Source organism: Anolis carolinensis, chromosome 5, assembly GCF_035594765.1.
Source record: "Anolis carolinensis isolate JA03-04 chromosome 5, rAnoCar3.1.pri, whole genome shotgun sequence".
In the NCBI taxonomy this organism is placed as follows: Eukaryota; Metazoa; Chordata; class Lepidosauria; order Squamata; family Dactyloidae; genus Anolis; species Anolis carolinensis.
This window is the reverse complement of record NC_085845.1, coordinates 101216339-101235585: the sequence shown is the minus strand read 5'-3', so window position 1 is coordinate 101235585 and position 19247 is coordinate 101216339. Positions and strand designations below refer to the sequence as shown.

The 19247-nt window shown below is 46.3% G+C and overlaps 1 protein-coding gene across 1 annotated transcript in view; it reads right to left on the bottom strand.

Annotated features, from left to right (window-relative positions):
• ano2 (anoctamin 2) overlaps positions 1–19247 on the bottom strand; it is a 173374-nt gene that overhangs the window by 137513 nt on the left and 16614 nt on the right. Inside the window, exon 4 of the mRNA XM_062981994.1 lies at positions 17822–17973. Within this exon, the coding sequence (XP_062838064.1) occupies positions 17822–17973 (152 nt within the window). The remainder of the gene's footprint in view (positions 1–17821; positions 17974–19247) is intronic.

Sequence of the window (19247 nt, the reverse complement as noted above, 5' to 3'; positions counted from 1 at the left end):
CCCCAAAATACACATAGAGAGATATACTTGGCCCTCTAGGGATCCTCTGACTAAGCCTGTGGAGGCAAGGAAGAAGAAAAATTTACACATACGGACTTGGCTATTGAAGAAAGCAAACATAGCTCCAGAAATGTAACTTATTTTTTGTTTGCAACAAGGAAACAAACCTGTGTCCACCTCAAGCCCACTGTGATCAATTCAGGTGATCAGTCCCAAAGCACAATTGTTGTCTATTCTAGCCTTTATTCAGAGGTAAGAAGATTTGTGATATTTACTTATTTATTTATTTCTCACATTTATATCCCACCCTTCTCACCCGAAGGGACTCAGGGCTTCCAGGAAATTACAGTGACCCAAAGCAATTTTGATGTGTGGACAGCTGGTCTACTTCTGCTTTATTGACTACTCTAAAGCCTTCGACTATGTGGACCATAACAAACTGTGGCATGTACTTGGTGGTATGGGGATACTAAGTCACCTTGTCTGTCTCCTGAGAAATCTGTATAAAGACCAAGTAGCCACAGTAAGAACAGACCACGGAACAACAGACTGGTTCAAGATTGGAAAAGGAGTGCGGCAGGGCTGTATACTATCGTCCTCCCTATTCAACTTGTACGCAGAGCACATCATGCGACATGCGGGTCTTGACGAATCCAAGGCTGGAGTTAAAATTTCTGGAAGAAACATTAACAACCTTAGGTATGCAGATGATACCACTCTGATGGCTGAAAGTGAGGAAGAGCTGAGGAGCCTTATCACCAAGGTGAAAGAAGAAAGTGCAAAAGCTGGGCTGCAGTTAAACGTCAAGAAATCCAAAATCATGGCAACCAGACCGATTGACAACTGGCAAATAGCGGGAGAAAACGTGGAGGCAGTGACAGACTTTATATTTCTAGGTGCAAAGATCACTGCAGATGCAGACTGCAGCCAGGAAATCAGAAGACGTTTACTTCTTGGGAGGAGAGCAATGGCCAAACTCGAAAAAATACTGAAAAGCAGAGGCATCACACTGACAACGAAGGTCTGCATAGTCAAAACAATGGTATTCCCCATAGTAACCTATGGATGCGAGAGCTGGAGCATAAGGAAGGCTGAGAGAAGGAAGATAGACGCTTTTGAACTCTGGTTCTGGAGGAAAATCCTGAGAGTGCCTTGGACCACAAGAAGATCCAACCAGTCCATCCTCCAGGAAATAATGCCAGGCTGCTCACTGGAGGGAAGGATATTAGAGGCAAAGTTGAAGTATTTTGGCCACATCATGAGAAGACAGAAAAGCTTGGAGAAGATCATGATGCTGGGGAAAATGGAAGGAAAAAGGAAGAGAGGACGGCTAAGGGCGAGATGGATGGACGGTATCCTTGAAGTGACTGGGTTGACCTTGATGGAACTGGGGGCGGGGACGGCCAACAGGGAGCTCTGGTGTGGACTGGTCCATGAGGTCACGAAGAGTCGAAAATGACTGAACGGGTGAGAAGACGATGACGGACAGCTGGATCAGGTTGGTATGAGGGCAATTGAGTGGCAATACATCAAAAACCCACTATTAATTTGCCAGCTTAAAGCAGAGACTTGCTGGTGAATTCTAATGAGGTCCCAATGAGGTGCTTGGCCATTTGATCAAGGAGGAAGGACTATGCTTCTCATGGATCAAATGGCTGAGCACACCATCGTGACATTACCAGAAGCAGCATTGCCAGGGAATTGCTTCTGGTCTGTGAAACCATGGTGGTGGTAGTCCCCAGTAGAACAGGGCACAATGTTGATGTGCTGTTGCCCCGGCTGACCATCTGTCAAGGACAGAACGCCACAAAGTTCAAGATAACAGAGTTTATTTAATTACAGAACTCAAAAAATGCCCGTAAAACACAAGGGCCAGGCAATTTTAGCCTTTAGGAGCAAAAAAGGGACAAGGGAAAAACGTACAAAAGATAAACCGGATTAAACTGAAGTTTAATCCGGGTAAAAACAAACTGCTTGCTTCAGCCTGAGGGTAAACAAAACAAAAGCCGAGGAACAAAAGATACAAAAGAATGCAACTAATTGGCAGCAGATTCCTCTCTGCTGCCAACACTGTGCTTAGAGGAACTTGCGTCACTCCCACACACACAGCAGACAGGATTTCCAACACGAACAGATCAGCCAAGGATTGTAGCAGAAGAGTAGACCCAGTTCCTTTCCGTGGTTCAAAGCCAGAAGTAGACGTTTGTAGTTTCCAAGTCCAGAAGGGGGAAGGCAAGCCGTGGTCAGTTCAATCCGAGTTTTCAAAGCAGGAGATGGCGTCCGTCAAGAAGACGACGGAAGGTCAAGGTCTCAGCACAGGAAAACACACCAGTCTTCAGGAAAGCGTCCCACACAGATCCCAAGCGTTTGTCCAGATTACCTTGCCCAACGCAATTTGCAATTGCTCCCAAGCCCCATTTTATGCCAGTTACAAATCCTCATCACTGTCAGCTGTCCTCCTTAACCCGGGCGTTTCCTCATCACTTTCCTCATCAGAGCTGGAACACCTCTGACTACGCCCCACAGCATCTCCAGCTGTGGATCCCGTCCCATCCCTCCAGCTAAGCCATGGGTCTAATCCTGAAAGTCCCCATTCATCTTCTATCCCATCATGACCAGTGGCACCCAATTCCTCCCTTACCCGAGTCCAATCCATCTCATCCTCCTCCGAGGTAACCAGCCCCTCTTCCATTCTCTCCGTAAACCCCTCAAAAGACTCTTCGTCAGACGGTGCTGCAAAAATGTCTCGCAGTCTTTTTCTTTCTCGCTCCTCGAGAGTATCTGACTCTCGAGGAGTCTTACGCCCACGTCTGTCAGTAACAGAGCCATGAGGCTCAATCATAACACTATCCCCTCTCACAAAGGCCTCCTCCCCCGATGGCGGAGAAGTGGCAGTAATACCCTCCGCTATAGCACCACGACGACTAGAGGTATCTAGTTTCAACAGCGAACGATGGAAGACTGGATGGACCTTTAAACTAGACGGTAAACGCAAACGAAACGCAACGGAAGAAATCTTTTTAACGATAGGAAAGGGACCCAAATACCTAGGCGCAAACTTTCCCCCAGCCTGTTTAATATGTTTGGAAGATAACCACACCAAATCCCCTTCTTCCAACTCCTCCCCTGCCTGCCTGTGGCGGTCAGCCTGAGTCTTTTGCGTTGCCTTAGCTTCCAACAGTAAGCGACGGGCAACATCATGCAATGCAGCCATTTCCGAAGAGCGGTACACAGGGTCCGAAGAGACCACATTGGTCGACGGCGCCACACCTCCCCGTGGGTGAAAACCATAAGTTAGCTCAAATGGCGTATGCTGACTAGACGCGTGCACCGCATTGTTGTAAGCGAACTCAGCCACCGGTAACCACTTCACCCAAGCCGTGGGTTGATCCAAGCAAAAACAACGCAAGTACTGCTCTAAGAGCCCATTAACCCGTTCAGACTGTCCATCCGTTTGTGGATGAAAAGCTGAAGAAACGTTTAACTTAGTCCCTAAGCACTCATGGAAGTATTTCCAAAAGCGTGACACAAATTGCGGAGCTCTATCTGAAATAATCACCTCAGGTGCTCCGTGCAAACGATAGATGTGCTTAGTAAATAGTAAGGCCAACGTAGGGACCGCCGGAATGGTTGAACAAGGAATAAAATGAGCCAGTTTGCTAAATAAATCCACCACCACCCAAATACAAGTATAACCCCCAGACTTAGGTAAATCCGAAATAAAATCCATAGAAATGATTTGCCATGGCCTCTCTGGAACAGGTAGAGACGACAACAACCCTGTCACGACCCAGGCGGCAGAGGCACCAATAACCATACACAGAGGCCAGAATCTAACTAATATCTTTATTGAAGGAATATATAAAGTTAATAAAAACAAGTATAGAAAATAGTCCAGAATTAGACCCTTCAGGAAAGGTCAGAATTAGTCCAAAAAAGCAATGTCCAATAAGAAATATTAAGGTCCAAAGTTGTAATCCAATAACCGAAACACTCACTTTGCCAAGCAAAGTGAGGGGAGATGACAAGGTCCTTAGTCCATAAAACTTGAGCGTGGCTAGGAAATAACTTGATACTTGAAACAAGGCTTGAACGTGGAACAAGGTAACTAAGAACAAGAACAAGGTCCGTGGAATAACTTGGTAAAATCCGTGAAACAAGGCAAGGATTAGTCCTGGGAAACAAGGCAAAGTCCGTAGGTAAACAAAGGCTGGGAAGCAAGGCGAAGGCTGGATAGCAAGGCAAGGCTTGAGCTGAAGCGAGGCTTGAATCGGAGCGCGCTGTCCAGACACAACTCGCTCCGTAGGCTGACGAATTGACTCCGCGAAGTTGCTACGCGGGCAAAACACCTATATAGAGTCCAACTTTCTCACCAAAGCGGTTCTCTGGGAATCAGAAACGAAAGCTAAACTCTGAGACCAGATGTTAAACTCCTTAAAGATTCTCACGAGAACCAATGTTAATTGGCAACATTCTTAGCTGCTATCCTCGCACTCCTGCGCGAAGCTGAATCCAAACTTCTCTGTTGTTTACAAAACTCCCGGCGCAAGAACACGGGAGAAGTAGGCTCTGGGGTTGTTTGACATACTTCTGGGGCACAACTTTCTTGCAGGTGCAAGGTTTCCAGATCTGCCTGGGAAAGATCTGGCTGAGAGGAATCCAGTTCAGACTGGGAAGGTAAAAAACCCAAGTTTTCATCTTCATCAGGGATTACAATGTCCTGAGCAGGACTACAAGGCCCATGGTTCATCACACTATCCCCCTCCTCAGGGCCCCTCCCAAACTGGGGTCCTCTCCCCGAGGCGCGAGGTCGCGGTTTGGTGGGATAGGTCAGATGGAAGCGACGGGTTAGATCAGGAGCATGGACTGTGGAGGCGTCTTCCCAAGAGCGTTCCTCAGGCCCAAAACCCACCCAGTCAATGAGATATTGTAGGCGGCGGCGATGAAAGCGAGAATCCAAAATGTCCTCAACCTCGAACTCCTCCTCCCCATTCATCAAAACAGGAGGGGGGGCCGGTTGGTCTGTATCAGGACGCACACCATCCGCCGGAAGGAGCAGGGAACGGTGAAACACTGGGTGAATGCGCATTGAACGCGGAAGTTGGAGTTTGAAAGTCACGGGGTTTAATTGCGCCACCACTGGATAGGGGCCAATGAAGCGGGCATCTAACTTCCGGCATGGGCGGTGGGAGGGCAGAAAGCGAGTGGACAGGAAAACCCGATCTCCTACCTTGATTTCGGGGCCCGGCTGGCGGTGTTTGTCAGCGTGGCGTTTATAATCCTCCTTGGCTTGGTCCAGTTGCTGGAGCAAAAGTTGTTGCACCGCTGTGAGTTCCTGCAGCCAATCCTCTGCTGCGGGAACTTCTGAAGTTTCAATGACAGGGGGAAAGAAACGTGGATGGAAACCGTAGTTTGCAAAGAACGGCGTTTCTTTTGTAGAAGCTTGAACTCCATTATTGTAGGCAAACTCAGACAGTGGTAACAGAGAAGCCCAATTGTCCTGTTGGTAGTTTACATAACAGCGAAGATACTGCTCCAAAGTGGCATTGGTGCGCTCCGTTTGCCCATCTGTTTGGGGATGATGAGCTGAAGATAAGCGAGAGTCTATGCCCAGTAGTTTTTGTAGTGCCTTCCAAAAACGAGAGGTGAATTGAGATCCACGGTCTGTGACTAAACTCTTGGGCAATCCATGTAGTCTGAAAACATGCTGAAGAAATAGATCCGCAGTTTCTTTGGCCGTGGGGAGGCCTTCGCAGGGAATGAAATGGGCTAACTTGGTGAATAGGTCCACCACCACTAAGATCGTGGTGAATCCACAGGAAGGTGGTAGGTCAGTGATGAAATCCGCGGAAATTATTTCCCATGGGCGAGATGGGGTAGGAAGGGGGTGCAAAAGCCCTGAGGGCTTCTCCCTTCGTATCTTGGAGCGCTGGCATACTGGGCAGGTGTTGACATATTTTTCCACATCCTTGCGGATCTTGGGCCACCAAAAATCTCTTAGGATCAAATGCATGGTTTTAAATAGTCCGAAGTGTCCTGCTGGTTTGCAGTCATGACACAGACGAAGCGCTTTTTCCCTGCCCGGTCCGGGTGGGATATAAACATGATTTCTATAGCAGAGCAGCCCATCTTTAAGCGAAAAGGGAAAATGCAGACCTTGGCGAAGTTGGTCCTGCGCCCAGGCATCTGCTTGCTGACTAGCCCTGATTTCTTGAGCACAGATGGGTCCTGGAGTAGGGGAAGTTGAACCAATGGGACTGGATTTGGTGTTCCCCACTGTGAGCGTGGCAAAGTTCTCAGGTTGTAGCAGTTGGGATTCAAAGGTCTCCTTGCGTCCTGCAGCGTATTCCGGTTTACGTGACAGGGCGTCTGCTTGCTTGGTTTGAGCTGGGGTCACATAATGAATCTGGAAGTTGAAACGTTCAAAGAATAAAGCCCAACGTTGCTGCCTCTGATTTAGTTTGCGGGCAGTTCTTAGATGTTCTAGATTACGATGATCAGTGTGGACTTCAATGGGGAATTTGGCCCCTTCTAGCCAATGTCTCCAAGTTTCAAAGGCTGCCTTTATGGCCAGTAGTTCTTTTTCCCAAATGGTGTAATTCCTCTCTGGTGTGGTTAGTTGACGAGAATAAAAGGCACAGGGGTGGAGGTGATCTCCCACCGGTTGTAAGAGTACAGCCCCAATTGCCACATCAGAGGCGTCCGCTTGCACCACAAAAGGGGTTCCAGGATTTGGGTGCTGTAGAATTGGCTGGGAGGTGAATAGTTTCTTCAGTTGCTGGAACCCTTTCTCTGCTTGATCAGTCCAGCGGAAAGGCTGCTTTCCACGGATGCAGCTAGTGATGGGGTCGGACCAGCGGGCAAAATCTGGAATGAACTTGCGGTAGTAGTTCGCGAACCCCAAGAAACGCTGCACCTCTTTCTTGTTAGTTGGCGCCCGCCATTCCAATACTGCTGAAACTTTGGCTGGATCCATGGAAAGCCCTAGAGGCGAGATGCGGTAGCCAAGGAAATCTACCTCTTGTAGATCAAAAGCGCATTTTTCTAGCTTGGCATAAAGTCCATGATCCCGCAGTCGTTGCAACACCATTTTGACGTGGTTCTCATGTTCTGATTGTGATCTGGAAAACACCAAAAAATCGTCCAGGTAGATTATCAAGAATCTGTCTAGATAGTCCTGAAAAATATCGTTGACAAAATGCTGGAACGTTGCGGGAGCTCCGCATAAACCGAAATTCATAACTCGGGACTCGAATAATCCGAATTTGGTCTGGAAGGCGGTCTTCCACTCGTCCCCTTCTCTGATGCGAACTAGATTATAAGCCCCCCGAAGATCCAGCTTGGTGTAGACCTTGGCTCCTCGAAGTCGGTCCAGTAGATCCGAGATTAAGGGCAGGGGATAGCTGTTCCGCTTGGTGATATTGTTCAATGCTCTGTAGTCCACCACCAAGCGTAATTCCCCTGACTTCTTCTTTACAAACATCACTGGGGAGGCGGCTGGGGATTGAGAGGGTCTGATGAACCCCTTGCGAAGGTTTGTCTCTAAGAATTCCCTGAGAGCTTCTTGCTCTGGTTCAGTCAGGGAGTAGAGATGCCCTCGCGGGATCGGGGCCCCCTCCACCAAGTCAATGGCACAGTCATAAGGTCTATGTGGGGGTAATTTTTCGGCTTCTTTCTCATTGAATACATCCCAATACTCGGAGTACTTCTTTGGCAAGGTGATGATGGGCTCGGAGTCTGTGGCATGGCATACCTTGGCTACGAGGCAATGGTTTTGGCAGTACGGTGAAGCAAACTGCAGTTCTCTGTTGGACCAGGAGATGTTAGGGTCGTGGAGTGTCAGCCATGGAATTCCCAAAATCACAGGGAAATGGGGAACCTCGGTAACAAAGAAGGAAATCTCTTCCATATGTTCCCTTATCCACATCCTGGTGGGTTCCGACCACTGGCTTACGGGGCCCGTCTTGAGGGGACGGCCGTCTATGGCTTGCACCACACGGGCATTCTTGAAATCATGATATTGTAATCCCAGAGAGTCGGCATACTCTCTATCGATGAAATTGTTGGTAGCTCCAGAGTCTATCATGGCGTGGATCATGACGGGTCCCCTTTTTGCTGACCATAATGTGACCACGAGAAGGAACAGGACCCCGGTTGGCGGCTCTTGGATGGATTTTTTGACCGGGTTGGCGAGCCTCTCTACACCCGGTCGTTGGCTTCCCCCGCCGGCTGTGTGCCAGTCGGCTCAGACGCCTTCGACTCCGTGGAGGACGCCGCCGCAAGACGGGCGGCAGGCTTCCCTTTGGCTGGGCACTCTCTGGCGAAGTGGCCCCCGTTCCCGCAGTACCAGCAGAGGTTCAAGCGTTGACGACGGGCCTTCTCGGCGGCATCTAGTCTGGGACGCACATTGCCCAACTGCATCGGCACCTCCTCGCCTCCTCTGGGGTATGGGGTTGGCGGCGGGGGTCTCCACACCGGACGTGGCTGAACACTGGCGGGAGCGGGGGGTTTTGCCCCGGCTCTACCGCCCTGGCCTCGAACCCATTGTTTCCTGTTGGCAATCATGACTTCAGCCCGTAAACATTGATCAATGAGTGCCTCGAGGGTCTGGGGAGGATCCACCTTGGAGATTTCTTCCAGCATTTCAATGTTGAGACCCTCCCGAAATTGTCCTCTGAGGGCTACATCGTTCCAGCCGGTGTTGTGGGCCAGCACGCGGAACTCGGCTATGTACTGAGACATGGGTCTGTCTCCTTGAAGGAGGCGCCGGAGTTTGTGACCGGCTGCCTCCAAATTGTCCTCGATTCCCCAGGTCTCCTTAAGGTGATCCAAGAAGCGTTGTGCTGAACTTAGGTGGGGGGAGGCTTGATCAAACAGGGCCGTCGCCCAGCTAGCCGCTGGTCCGTCTAGAAGACTGTAGACCCACGCCACCTTGATGTCTTCTTGGGGAAACTCGGCATCACGGGCCTCTAGATAAGCTTGACATTGGCGGCGGAAAACATGAACCTTAGCAGCTTCTCCAGAAAACTTGGTAGGCAACGCCATGGCCGGGAGGCGAACTCCGCGCTCCCTCAACCCTTTTATTTCTCCATCCTGCGCGTTGAGTCTGTCACGGATGCGGTCCACTTCGTCCTTGCTGATGGTGTAGCTGAGCGGCTGTCCAGCCGGCGCGGCTCCGGTAGACATCCTGGCCTCGGTTAGTTGGTGCTTATGGGTGGCGGAGTCAAACTGTCACGACCCAGGCGGCAGAGGCACCAATAACCATACACAGAGGCCAGAATCTAACTAATATCTTTATTGAAGGAATATATAAAGTTAATAAAAACAAGTATAGAAAATAGTCCAGAATTAGACCCTTCAGGAAAGGTCAGAATTAGTCCAAAAAAGCAATGTCCAATAAGAAATATTAAGGTCCAAAGTTGTAATCCAATAACCGAAACACTCACTTTGCCAAGCAAAGTGAGGGGAGATGACAAGGTCCTTAGTCCATAAAACTTGAGCGTGGCTAGGAAATAACTTGATACTTGAAACAAGGCTTGAACGTGGAACAAGGTAACTAAGAACAAGAACAAGGTCCGTGGAATAACTTGGTAAAATCCGTGAAACAAGGCAAGGATTAGTCCTGGGAAACAAGGCAAAGTCCGTAGGTAAACAAAGGCTGGGAAGCAAGGCGAAGGCTGGATAGCAAGGCAAGGCTTGAGCTGAAGCGAGGCTTGAATCGGAGCGCGCTGTCCAGACACAACTCGCTCCGTAGGCTGACGAATTGACTCCGCGAAGTTGCTACGCGGGCAAAACACCTATATAGAGTCCAACTTTCTCACCAAAGCGGTTCTCTGGGAATCAGAAACGAAAGCTAAACTCTGAGACCAGATGTTAAACTCCTTAAAGATTCTCACGAGAACCAATGTTAATTGGCAACATTCTTAGCTGCTATCCTCGCACTCCTGCGCGAAGCTGAATCCAAACTTCTCTGTTGTTTACAAAACTCCCGGCGCAAGAACACGGGAGAAGTAGGCTCTGGGGTTGTTTGACATACTTCTGGGGCACAACTTTCTTGCAGGTGCAAGGTTTCCAGATCTGCCTGGGAAAGATCTGGCTGAGAGGAATCCAGTTCAGACTGGGAAGGTAAAAAACCCAAGTTTTCATCTTCATCAGGGATTACAATGTCCTGAGCAGGACTACAAGGCCCATGGTTCATCACAAACCCTCTAGGGCGCCCAACAGGCGTCTTACTCTGCTGGCAAACAGCGCAGCTGTCACAAAAGCGCAAAATGTCTTGCCGCATCTTTGGCCACCAGTAGCTCCTGGTGATAAGCTGTACGGTCTTGAACCTGCCAAAGTGCCCAGCCATGGGTTCGTCATGGTGGGCTCTAATCACCTCCAACCTGAGGGCCCCCACTGGTACGTAAACCTGCCCCCTGCGTACCAATACTCCGTCTTGATCCTGTAGATGCGGCAGTATTGTACGGTTACCTGCTGATAGCAACATCAGTTGTTCCTGAGTCCACACATCATCCCTCTGAGCCTCAAGGATCTGGTCATGTAACCCGAGCTCATTATCTACAACACATAGAGAGGCAGTAGGCAAGATGGTCTGACATACTACCTGCTCATTGGTCTTAAACTCCGGCTTGCGGGATAAAGCATCGGCCCGCAAGTTTGCCTTCCCCTCCACGGACTGCACCTTGAAGTTAAACCTGGAGAAAAACAAAGCCCATCGGATTTGACGCTGGTTTAACTTCTTTGCTGTTTGCAAGTGCTCTAAGTTCTTGTGATCAGATCTGACCACGATCTGGTGCCGTGCCCCTTCAAGCCAGTGCCGCCACACCTCAAACGCCACCTTAATCGCCAACAACTCCTTCTCCCATATGGTATAGTTCTGCTCGAAGGGTGTTAGTTGCTGCGAGTAAAATCCACAGGGACGCAAGGTCCCTGAGGAATCCTTCTGAGACAATACAGCCCCCAACGCGTAGCTAGAAGCGTCCGCTTCTACCACGAACGGTTTGTCAACATCAGGATGTGTTAGTATGTTATCCGATTGAAAACTAGACTTAAGTTGTAGAAACGCATCGTGAGCTTCCCGCCCCCACACAAATGGCTGTTTCTTACGCAGGAGCTGCGTCAAAGGTACCGTGAGCTTTGCAAAGTTCGGAATAAACTCCCGGTAGTAGTTAGCGAAACCTAAGAACCTTTGTACATCCTTCTTAGTCTTAAGCTCCTGCCATGAGTTGACGGCGTCAACCTTATGTGGGTCCATTTTAAGTTCCCTACCTGACACTACATGACCTAGGAACTCCACTTCAGGCACATGAAAGACGCACTTGGAAGCCTTGGCGAAAAGCCCATTAGCCCGCAGACGGTGCAGAACCTGCTTGACATGTTGACGATGTTCTTTCTCGTCCTTAGAAAAAATCAAGATATCATCCAAATAAATCACTAAAAATTGGTCAATTAGGTCCCTGAACACATCGTTCATGAACCTCTGGAAGACCGCAGGAGCATTGCAAAGTCCGAAAGGCATGACTCGGAACTCGTGGCATCCGAAACACGTGTTAAATGCCGTCTTCCATTCATCCCCTTCCCGTATACGGATTAAGTTATATGCCCCCCGCAGGTCAAGCTTGGTAAAGACCTTAGCCCCTTGCACCCTTGATAATAATTCCGAGATTAAAGGTAGCGGGTACCTATCCCGAATGGTGTATTTGTTTAGGATCCGATAGTCGCAGACCAGCCTAAGTTCCCCAGTCTTTTTGGCTACAAAAAATACTGGTGCCGCAGTTGGTGAACTAGATGGGCGAATAAACCCCTTGGCTAAATTTTCATCTAGAAACTCCCGCAAAGCTTGCCTTTCCGGTACAGTCAAGGCATACAGCCTTCCTGCTGGCAATTTCGCACCTTCTGCTAACTTGATGGCGCAATCATATGGCCTGTGCGGTGGTAATTTGTCCGCTTCTCTTTTACAAAACACATCAGAGAACTCCCCATACTCAGCAGGCACTCCCTCCATATCAGATTGAGTAACATTCAGAATGCAACCGTCCTGCCTCTTTAAGGTTACTTTACGTGTCGCCCAATCTACTTGTGGATTTACTACAGCTAGCCAATCCATCCCCAGGATCACGTCATATCTAGGCAAGCTCGTAATATCCCACACAAACGTTCCCGTTACTCCCTGCACCTCCCACATTACTGCTGAGGTTTCATGGTTAACCACCCCAGTCTCCAGCAGTCTCCCATCTGCTCCTTCCACCCACACGTCGCATGCTTTGCGCACTCTAGGAATGCCATGCTTCCTAGCAAACTCAATATCTACATAAGAGACCGTAGCCCCTGAGTCCAGCAGTGCCAAAGTAGAAACAAGTTCCCTTCCCCCAACAGATAATGTAATGGGTATGAAAACATGCTTCCTCCCCTCAGTTGACTGCTTGAGGAGCCCTAGTGCGTTGGACTCACGTCGCACTAGGGCTGGCCTTTTCCCGAAAGCTGGGAAGGTTTCACATTACAGGTTTTGGCAAAATGCCCCACATTCCCACAGTACAAACACAAACCCAGCTGCCTCCTACGGCTCTTTTCCTCTGTAGACAGCTTTTTAAAGACCCCAAGCTCCATAGGCTCTTCCCCCATCACCACAGGTGCCCTGGTAATATGCATGGGTGGCGCACACATTGCTTTCGAGTGTCTACGAGCCTCGAACCTTGCGTCTAAACGCAGCACCTTAGCTACTAAGGCATCCCAATTTTCAGCCGGCTCCAAGCGTGCTAATTCATCCTGGAGCATATCACTTAACCCGGCAGTAAATAAAAGCATGAATGCATTTTCCCCCCAATCCAGCTGGTGGCGATACAAGTTAAACTTATTTAAGTAATCCAAAACAGTCCCCTTTCCCTGTTTCAACCGATACAGAGCCCACCCAGCATTCTCCGTGCGGAGAGGATCCCCAAAAGTGTCAATTAATAACTTTTTGAAATTATCCAAATTGTCTTTGACTGGGTCATTTCCCAAAATTAAATTAGTGGCCCATTGTCCTGCGGGACCGGTCAACAAACTCAAAATAAATGCCACCTTGCTAGTGTCTGTAGGAAAAGCATGAGCACTGAGCTGGGAAAAATAAAGCTCCACTTGTGCCAAAAAGGTTAGCAGCTTGCACCTGGTCCCATCAAAGCGTTCAGGAGTCAAAACATGTCCTTTCACAGCATGAGCAGCTTGGCTAACGGTAAAAGCCGTTTGTAATTGGTCAAATTTGGCTCTTAACTCATCCATCGTCTTCCTGACGGGTTTATTGCTGCAATAAACTTTTTAATGGCGTTGGGCAATCTGTCAAGGACAGAACGCCACAAAGTTCAAGATAACAGAGTTTATTTAATTACAGAACTCAAAAAATGCCCGTAAAACACAAGGGCCAGGCAATTTTAGCCTTTAGGAGCAAAAAAAGGACAAGGGAAAAACGTACAAAAGATAAACCGGATTAAACTGAAGTTTAATCCGGGTAAAAACAAACTGCTTGCTTCAGCCTGAGGGTAAACAAAACAAAAGCCGAGGAACAAAAGATACAAAAGAATGCAACTAATTGGCAGCAGATTCCTCTCTGCTGCCAACACTGTGCTTAGAGGAACTTGCGTCGCTCCCACACACACAGCAGACAGGATTTCCAACACGAACAGATCAGCCAAGGATTGTAGCAGAAGAGTAGACCCAGTTCCTTTCCGTGGTTCAAAGCCAGAAGTAGACGTTTGTAGTTTCCAAGTCCAGAAGGGGGAAGGCAAGCCGTGGTCAGTTCAATCCGAGTTTTCAAAGCAGGAGATGGCGTCAGTCAAGAAGACGACGGAAGGTCAAGGTCTCAGCACAGGAAAACACACCAGTCTTCAGGAAAGCGTCCCACACAGATCCCAAGCGTTTGTCCAGATTACCTTGCCCAACGCAATTTGCAATTGCTCCCAAGCCCCATTTTATGCCAGTTACAAATCCTCATCACTGTCAGCTGTCCTCCTTAACCCGGGCGTTTCCTCATCACTTTCCTCATCAGAGCTGGAACACCTCTGACTACGCCCCACAGCATCTCCAGCTGTGGATCCCGTCCCATCCCTCCAGCTAAGCCATGGGTCTAATCCTGAAAGTCCCCATTCATCTTCTATCCCATCATGACCAGTGGCACCCAATTCCTCCCTTACCCGAGTCCAATCCATCTCATCCTCCTCCGAGGTAACCAGCCCCTCTTCCATTCTCTCCGTAAACCCCTCAAAAGACTCTTCGTCAGACGGTGCTGCAAAAATGTCTCGCAGTCTTTTTCTTTCTCGCTCCTCGAGAGTATCTGACTCTCGAGGAGTCTTACGCCCACGTCTGTCAGTAACAGAGCCATGAGGCTCAATCATAACACCATCTGAACTGCAAAACACTTTCAGGGCATTTCTTTGCTAGTACGTGTGATGTTTCCATGATATAGCTCAGGAATATCCAGAGCATACAACTCTGGACTTTACCCAGATTATTTTGCCTGGTATAGATGCAGGCATAATCACACAGGCAAATTAATAACATTTTCTTCCTAGTTTCCCTTGAAGAGTCCTAGGCACTCTTGAATTAAACAGAATTTCTTGATCCATCTTAATCTTGTTTCTTGTCTGACCTTGGAAAAGACCCTGAGTGATCTTTTCATTAGTGAAAGATGCTGGACCAGTTAAGACCACTCATGGACTAAGATAAGCGGACCAGAGTTATAAATACTCAAGCAATATTTAGCAATCAGGCCACCACAATGTACTTTACATGGATTATTTTTGAAACTTCATTAGGATGAAAACACCAGGGCTAAGGAGTTAACTGGGCTGATTGCATCAAGCATTAAAGCTGTGCTAGGCTTTTCCCCTGCAGATATTTTAATAGGACTTCCTTGATAGTCAACTGGCCAGGACTACTCCAAGTGGGCCTATTAACCTTTGTGTTTTTTCCCCTCTAAAGACTGAAGGACAGACAGATATGTGTTAACAGTCTCCCAGTATTTACAAAAGAGACTGCAGGTTTGATAGGAAGAACAGTTTAGGAAGAGAGAAGGCTTGATTCTTTCTCCTCTGGTTTCTCCTTCCCAATCTCTGCAAAATAAAAATCTTCTCCAGCTGCTCTTCTGCTTGCAGCTGAAAAGATACACATCCTCCACATTAGAGGAAGGCAATTTTAGATATGTCAGCAACTGCAGAAGAAAGGCTTAAATGGTCTTCTTATCCCCCCATTAATCCAATCAGATTTGTAGCCTCTTGGAGTGTTATTGCTGCTGCTGTTGTTGTTGCTGTTGTTGTTTTCCTTCAAGTAATTCCTGACTTATGGTGGCCTGCCTGTGCAAAGTGTGCTTCTTTCTACTGGATCATCCAGTGGTTTTTATGAACACCAAAGCCATAGTATTCCGTTGGAAAGACAAACTTAATTTAGAATTTGGTGGGCATTGTACTGCACTGGTTCTGCTCCTATGTACATGACTAGTTCCAGAATGTGGTGTTATGGAATTAATTCTCTGCTTTTTGCAATTGTGTTTTGTAATTTCTCTTGGAATATTTTATAGTGAGTTTATGCTTTTAACATCTACACGAAATCATTGGGGCTATCTGCATATGTGGATGATGATATCACAATACACAGATGACTGTCTTCTTTTTAAAATCTAATACAGGTAAGACAGTTGAGGTTGTAAATCAGTGCTTGGCTAGGATAATGATCAGGAAAATTGCTCATAAACTGAGTCTCAGTCCAGTCTTTATATTTCATCTGCTCAGTTAAATGCTGTTCAGTTTCTCCCAGCAGATTCCACTCCTAAAATACAGATTTGTAGGTTGAGAGAGCTGTTGGATCTATCACTGCTATTTGAGAAACAGGTCTTGGTGGCTTGGCATTCATGTTGCTAAACCATCACAGCATTCCTCATTAATTTATATTTCTGGGGAATATTTACATTGATCATTTAGTTTTCTGTGGAACTAGTCAAGAAGGAACCGTTTCAAGGCCTGGATGGTGTTTATATCGTTTGACTACACAATCAACCCACACTGTTTTGTGAACTCTAGTTGGCTGTTGTAAATTAATGTGGATGTTTACTTAGATTTTATGCTATCATATTATTTTGTTTGACTAGGTCCAGTTTAATTTATTGATGTTAGATTTAATTTACTGATGTTAGGTTTTAATTTGATGTTAGGTTTTTAATGTTATTTGCATACGTGGGGTTTCTCTGGGACTTTATGTCAGTATTTGTTTGTTTTATGGAGACATTGAATGTTTGCCATTGTATGTTGGAATCCACCCTGGGTCCCCTCTGGGAGATAGGGCAGAATACAAGTAAAGTTTTTGTTGTTGTTGTTATGACACAGCAAACAAGATAGATATGCTGGATTTCGTATCACAAAATCACAAGTCGAACACTTCCCAAGTGTCTAGGGCTGTGTGATGTATTTTCGGATGATGCGCGCTGATCCCAGTAGGGTGGCCTTATGCAGTTGGCAGATCGTAATTTTGTCAATGCCTATTGTTTCCAAATGCCAGCTGAGATCTTTTGGCATGGCACCCAATGTGCCCATCACCACCGGGACCACCTGCACTGGTTTCTGCCAGAGTCTTTGAAGTTCACTCTTGAGGTCCTGATAGAGGCTGAGTTTTTCCTGTTGTTTTTCGTCAATGCGACGGTCACCTAGGATGGCGACATCAATGATCCAAACCTTTTTCTTTTCCACAACTGTGATGTCTGGTGTGTTGTGTTCCAGAACTTTGTCAGTCTGGATTCGGAAGTCCCACAGTATCTTTGCGTGCTCATTTTCCAATACTTTTGCAGGTTTGTGATCCCACCAGTTCTTTACTGCAGGGAGGTGGTACTTGAGGCATAAGTTCCAATGAATCATTTGGGCCACATAGTTGTGCCTCTGTTTGTAGTCTGTCTGTGCGATTTTCTTACAGCAGCTGAGTATATGATCAATGGTTTCGTCGGTTTCCTTGCAGAGTCTGCATTTTGGGTCATCAACTGATTTATCGACCTTGACCTTAATTGCATTGTTCTGATGACTTGCTCCTGGGCTGCAAGGATCAGGCCTTCTGTCTCTTTCTTCAGTGTCCCATTTGTGAGCCAGAGCCAGGTCTTCTTCTTCTTCTTCTTATTATTATTATTATTATTATTATTATTATTATTATTATTTATACCACAAAGGTTGGTCTCAAACTCATTTCAGGATCTGCTGTATCTGCAGCTTCATGGACATGGAAGTTTTTTATTTCACCTCCCCCACTCCCTCACTGCAATGCACATGTGTGGATTACCAGAGCTCCCATTCCATAATTGGTTTTGCCCTGCAATGTGGGTTATACTTAGGACCTCATCACATTGAAGCCCAATTTACAGGCGATAGCAGGGGGGGGGGGGGGGATCAGGATACATCATGGCAAATCTGGTGTGGAGTGGGGGAACCCATCATTCCACGCCCCACATCACCCGCATCTTCCATTTACTCATCCCATGGTGGGAAGTGTTGTAGCCCGGCTTCCCCCCAACTAGCCTGATTCTTTTCAATGAGAACATCCGGCAGGGCTACGTCCTCCCAGAGAGCTGCAAGCATTATAGGATGCTAAATATTACTAATGTGATGAGGTCCTTAGGCATGCTGATACACATTATGGGCTCTATTCCAGAGTATCCCCCAGCTTAACTTATCCTGATTTAAAGTCCTCAATGTGCGTTGCTGCACACATTCACAGTGTGCATCATATAAACACTGCACTGAAAAGCTATCTTCTAACTGTATTGAATAGACATGTCCCAATAGAAACATGGCAAACTTTGTTAGGTACTTACAAATACATTTTTTCTCTGGAAAAGGGGTAGGATAAATTCTTCATCCTTGTATTGTTTCTCCGTGGCACTTTGGGCTGTAAAGGTTTTGTAAATTGGTCCCAGATTTCAGACATCTTCTTGAGAATTCCTCCATCTTCTTTTATTTTATATGTCTGGAGAATTAAAATGAGCATACATTAAGGTGACCTCTCAAAAGCACAACTTTCTTGCATAGATAAACCAAAAGAAAAACAGCATCCAAGGTTCTCGCTCTAATGCCTTCTCTCTGCATGGCAGTAAATACTGTATATACCCGAGTATAAGCCTTGTTTTTCAGCCATTTTTTTTAAGACTGAAAAAGCCCCCCTCAGCTTATACTCGGGTGAGGGTCCTGGTTGGCTTATATTTGGGTCAGCTTATACTCGAGAATATATGGTACATTTATTATTTTTCTCTATTATATTGGTATTATTACATTAATTATTTTTCTCTATTATTGTTGCTACTATTACATTTATTATTTCACTCTGATCTTATTATTATTATTATTATTGCATTTATTATTTTACTCTATTTATTCTTACATGCATTATTTTCCTTTATTATTATTATTATTATTATTATTATTATTATTATTATTATTATTATTACATGTATTATTTTACTCTATTATTATTAAAAGGATACATAAAGGCATTTACATTGAAGAAGATGAGAATAATGATTGGATCAGAGTTGGACAGTCTTATTTTAAATTTGAGCTTTATGTAAATATTCAAAAACATTTAACCTACTGGTGCCTCCATTAATGTAATTTTATTGGTATCTATTTTTATTTCTGAAATTCACCACCCTCGGCTTATACTGGAGTCAATGTTTTTCCAGTTTTTTTGTGGTAAAATTAGGTGCCTCGGCTTATATTCGGGTTGGCTTATACTCGAGTATATACTGTATCCAAAAGCAAATTGTATTGTGATCAATGACCAGCATCAAAACAAACAGCCAGCAAAAGATAAGTGAAACACAAGTTGAGACATCAAAATACAACCTTCAAAAAAGCCAGGAAACAAAAATGAGTGTGAGAGTCAAAACACAGAATTAAGCAATTGTACAACTGAATAGCAGCGAGGAAAGCTGATAATCTTTTAAGATTGTGATGACATGGTGCGCTGGCAAGCTATTTCTGCAACACAAAAACTAGCCACTTTTAATTTTAAGACACTGTTCAGCCAAAAGATAATCAATATAAAACCTATCAGCTCTCTCTGGTATACTTCATAAAATTGAGTTAATAAAGTGTTGCCGAAGAACTCAATAGAAAGAGCAGTACAATAAAACAGGTCCCATAGTTTCTATCACCTCAGCCACACAAGGACACGGGCATTCACTAGATGGTCTGTTATATATTTCCTCCAGTATTTCACAAGTGAGCACGTTGAATTTAGCT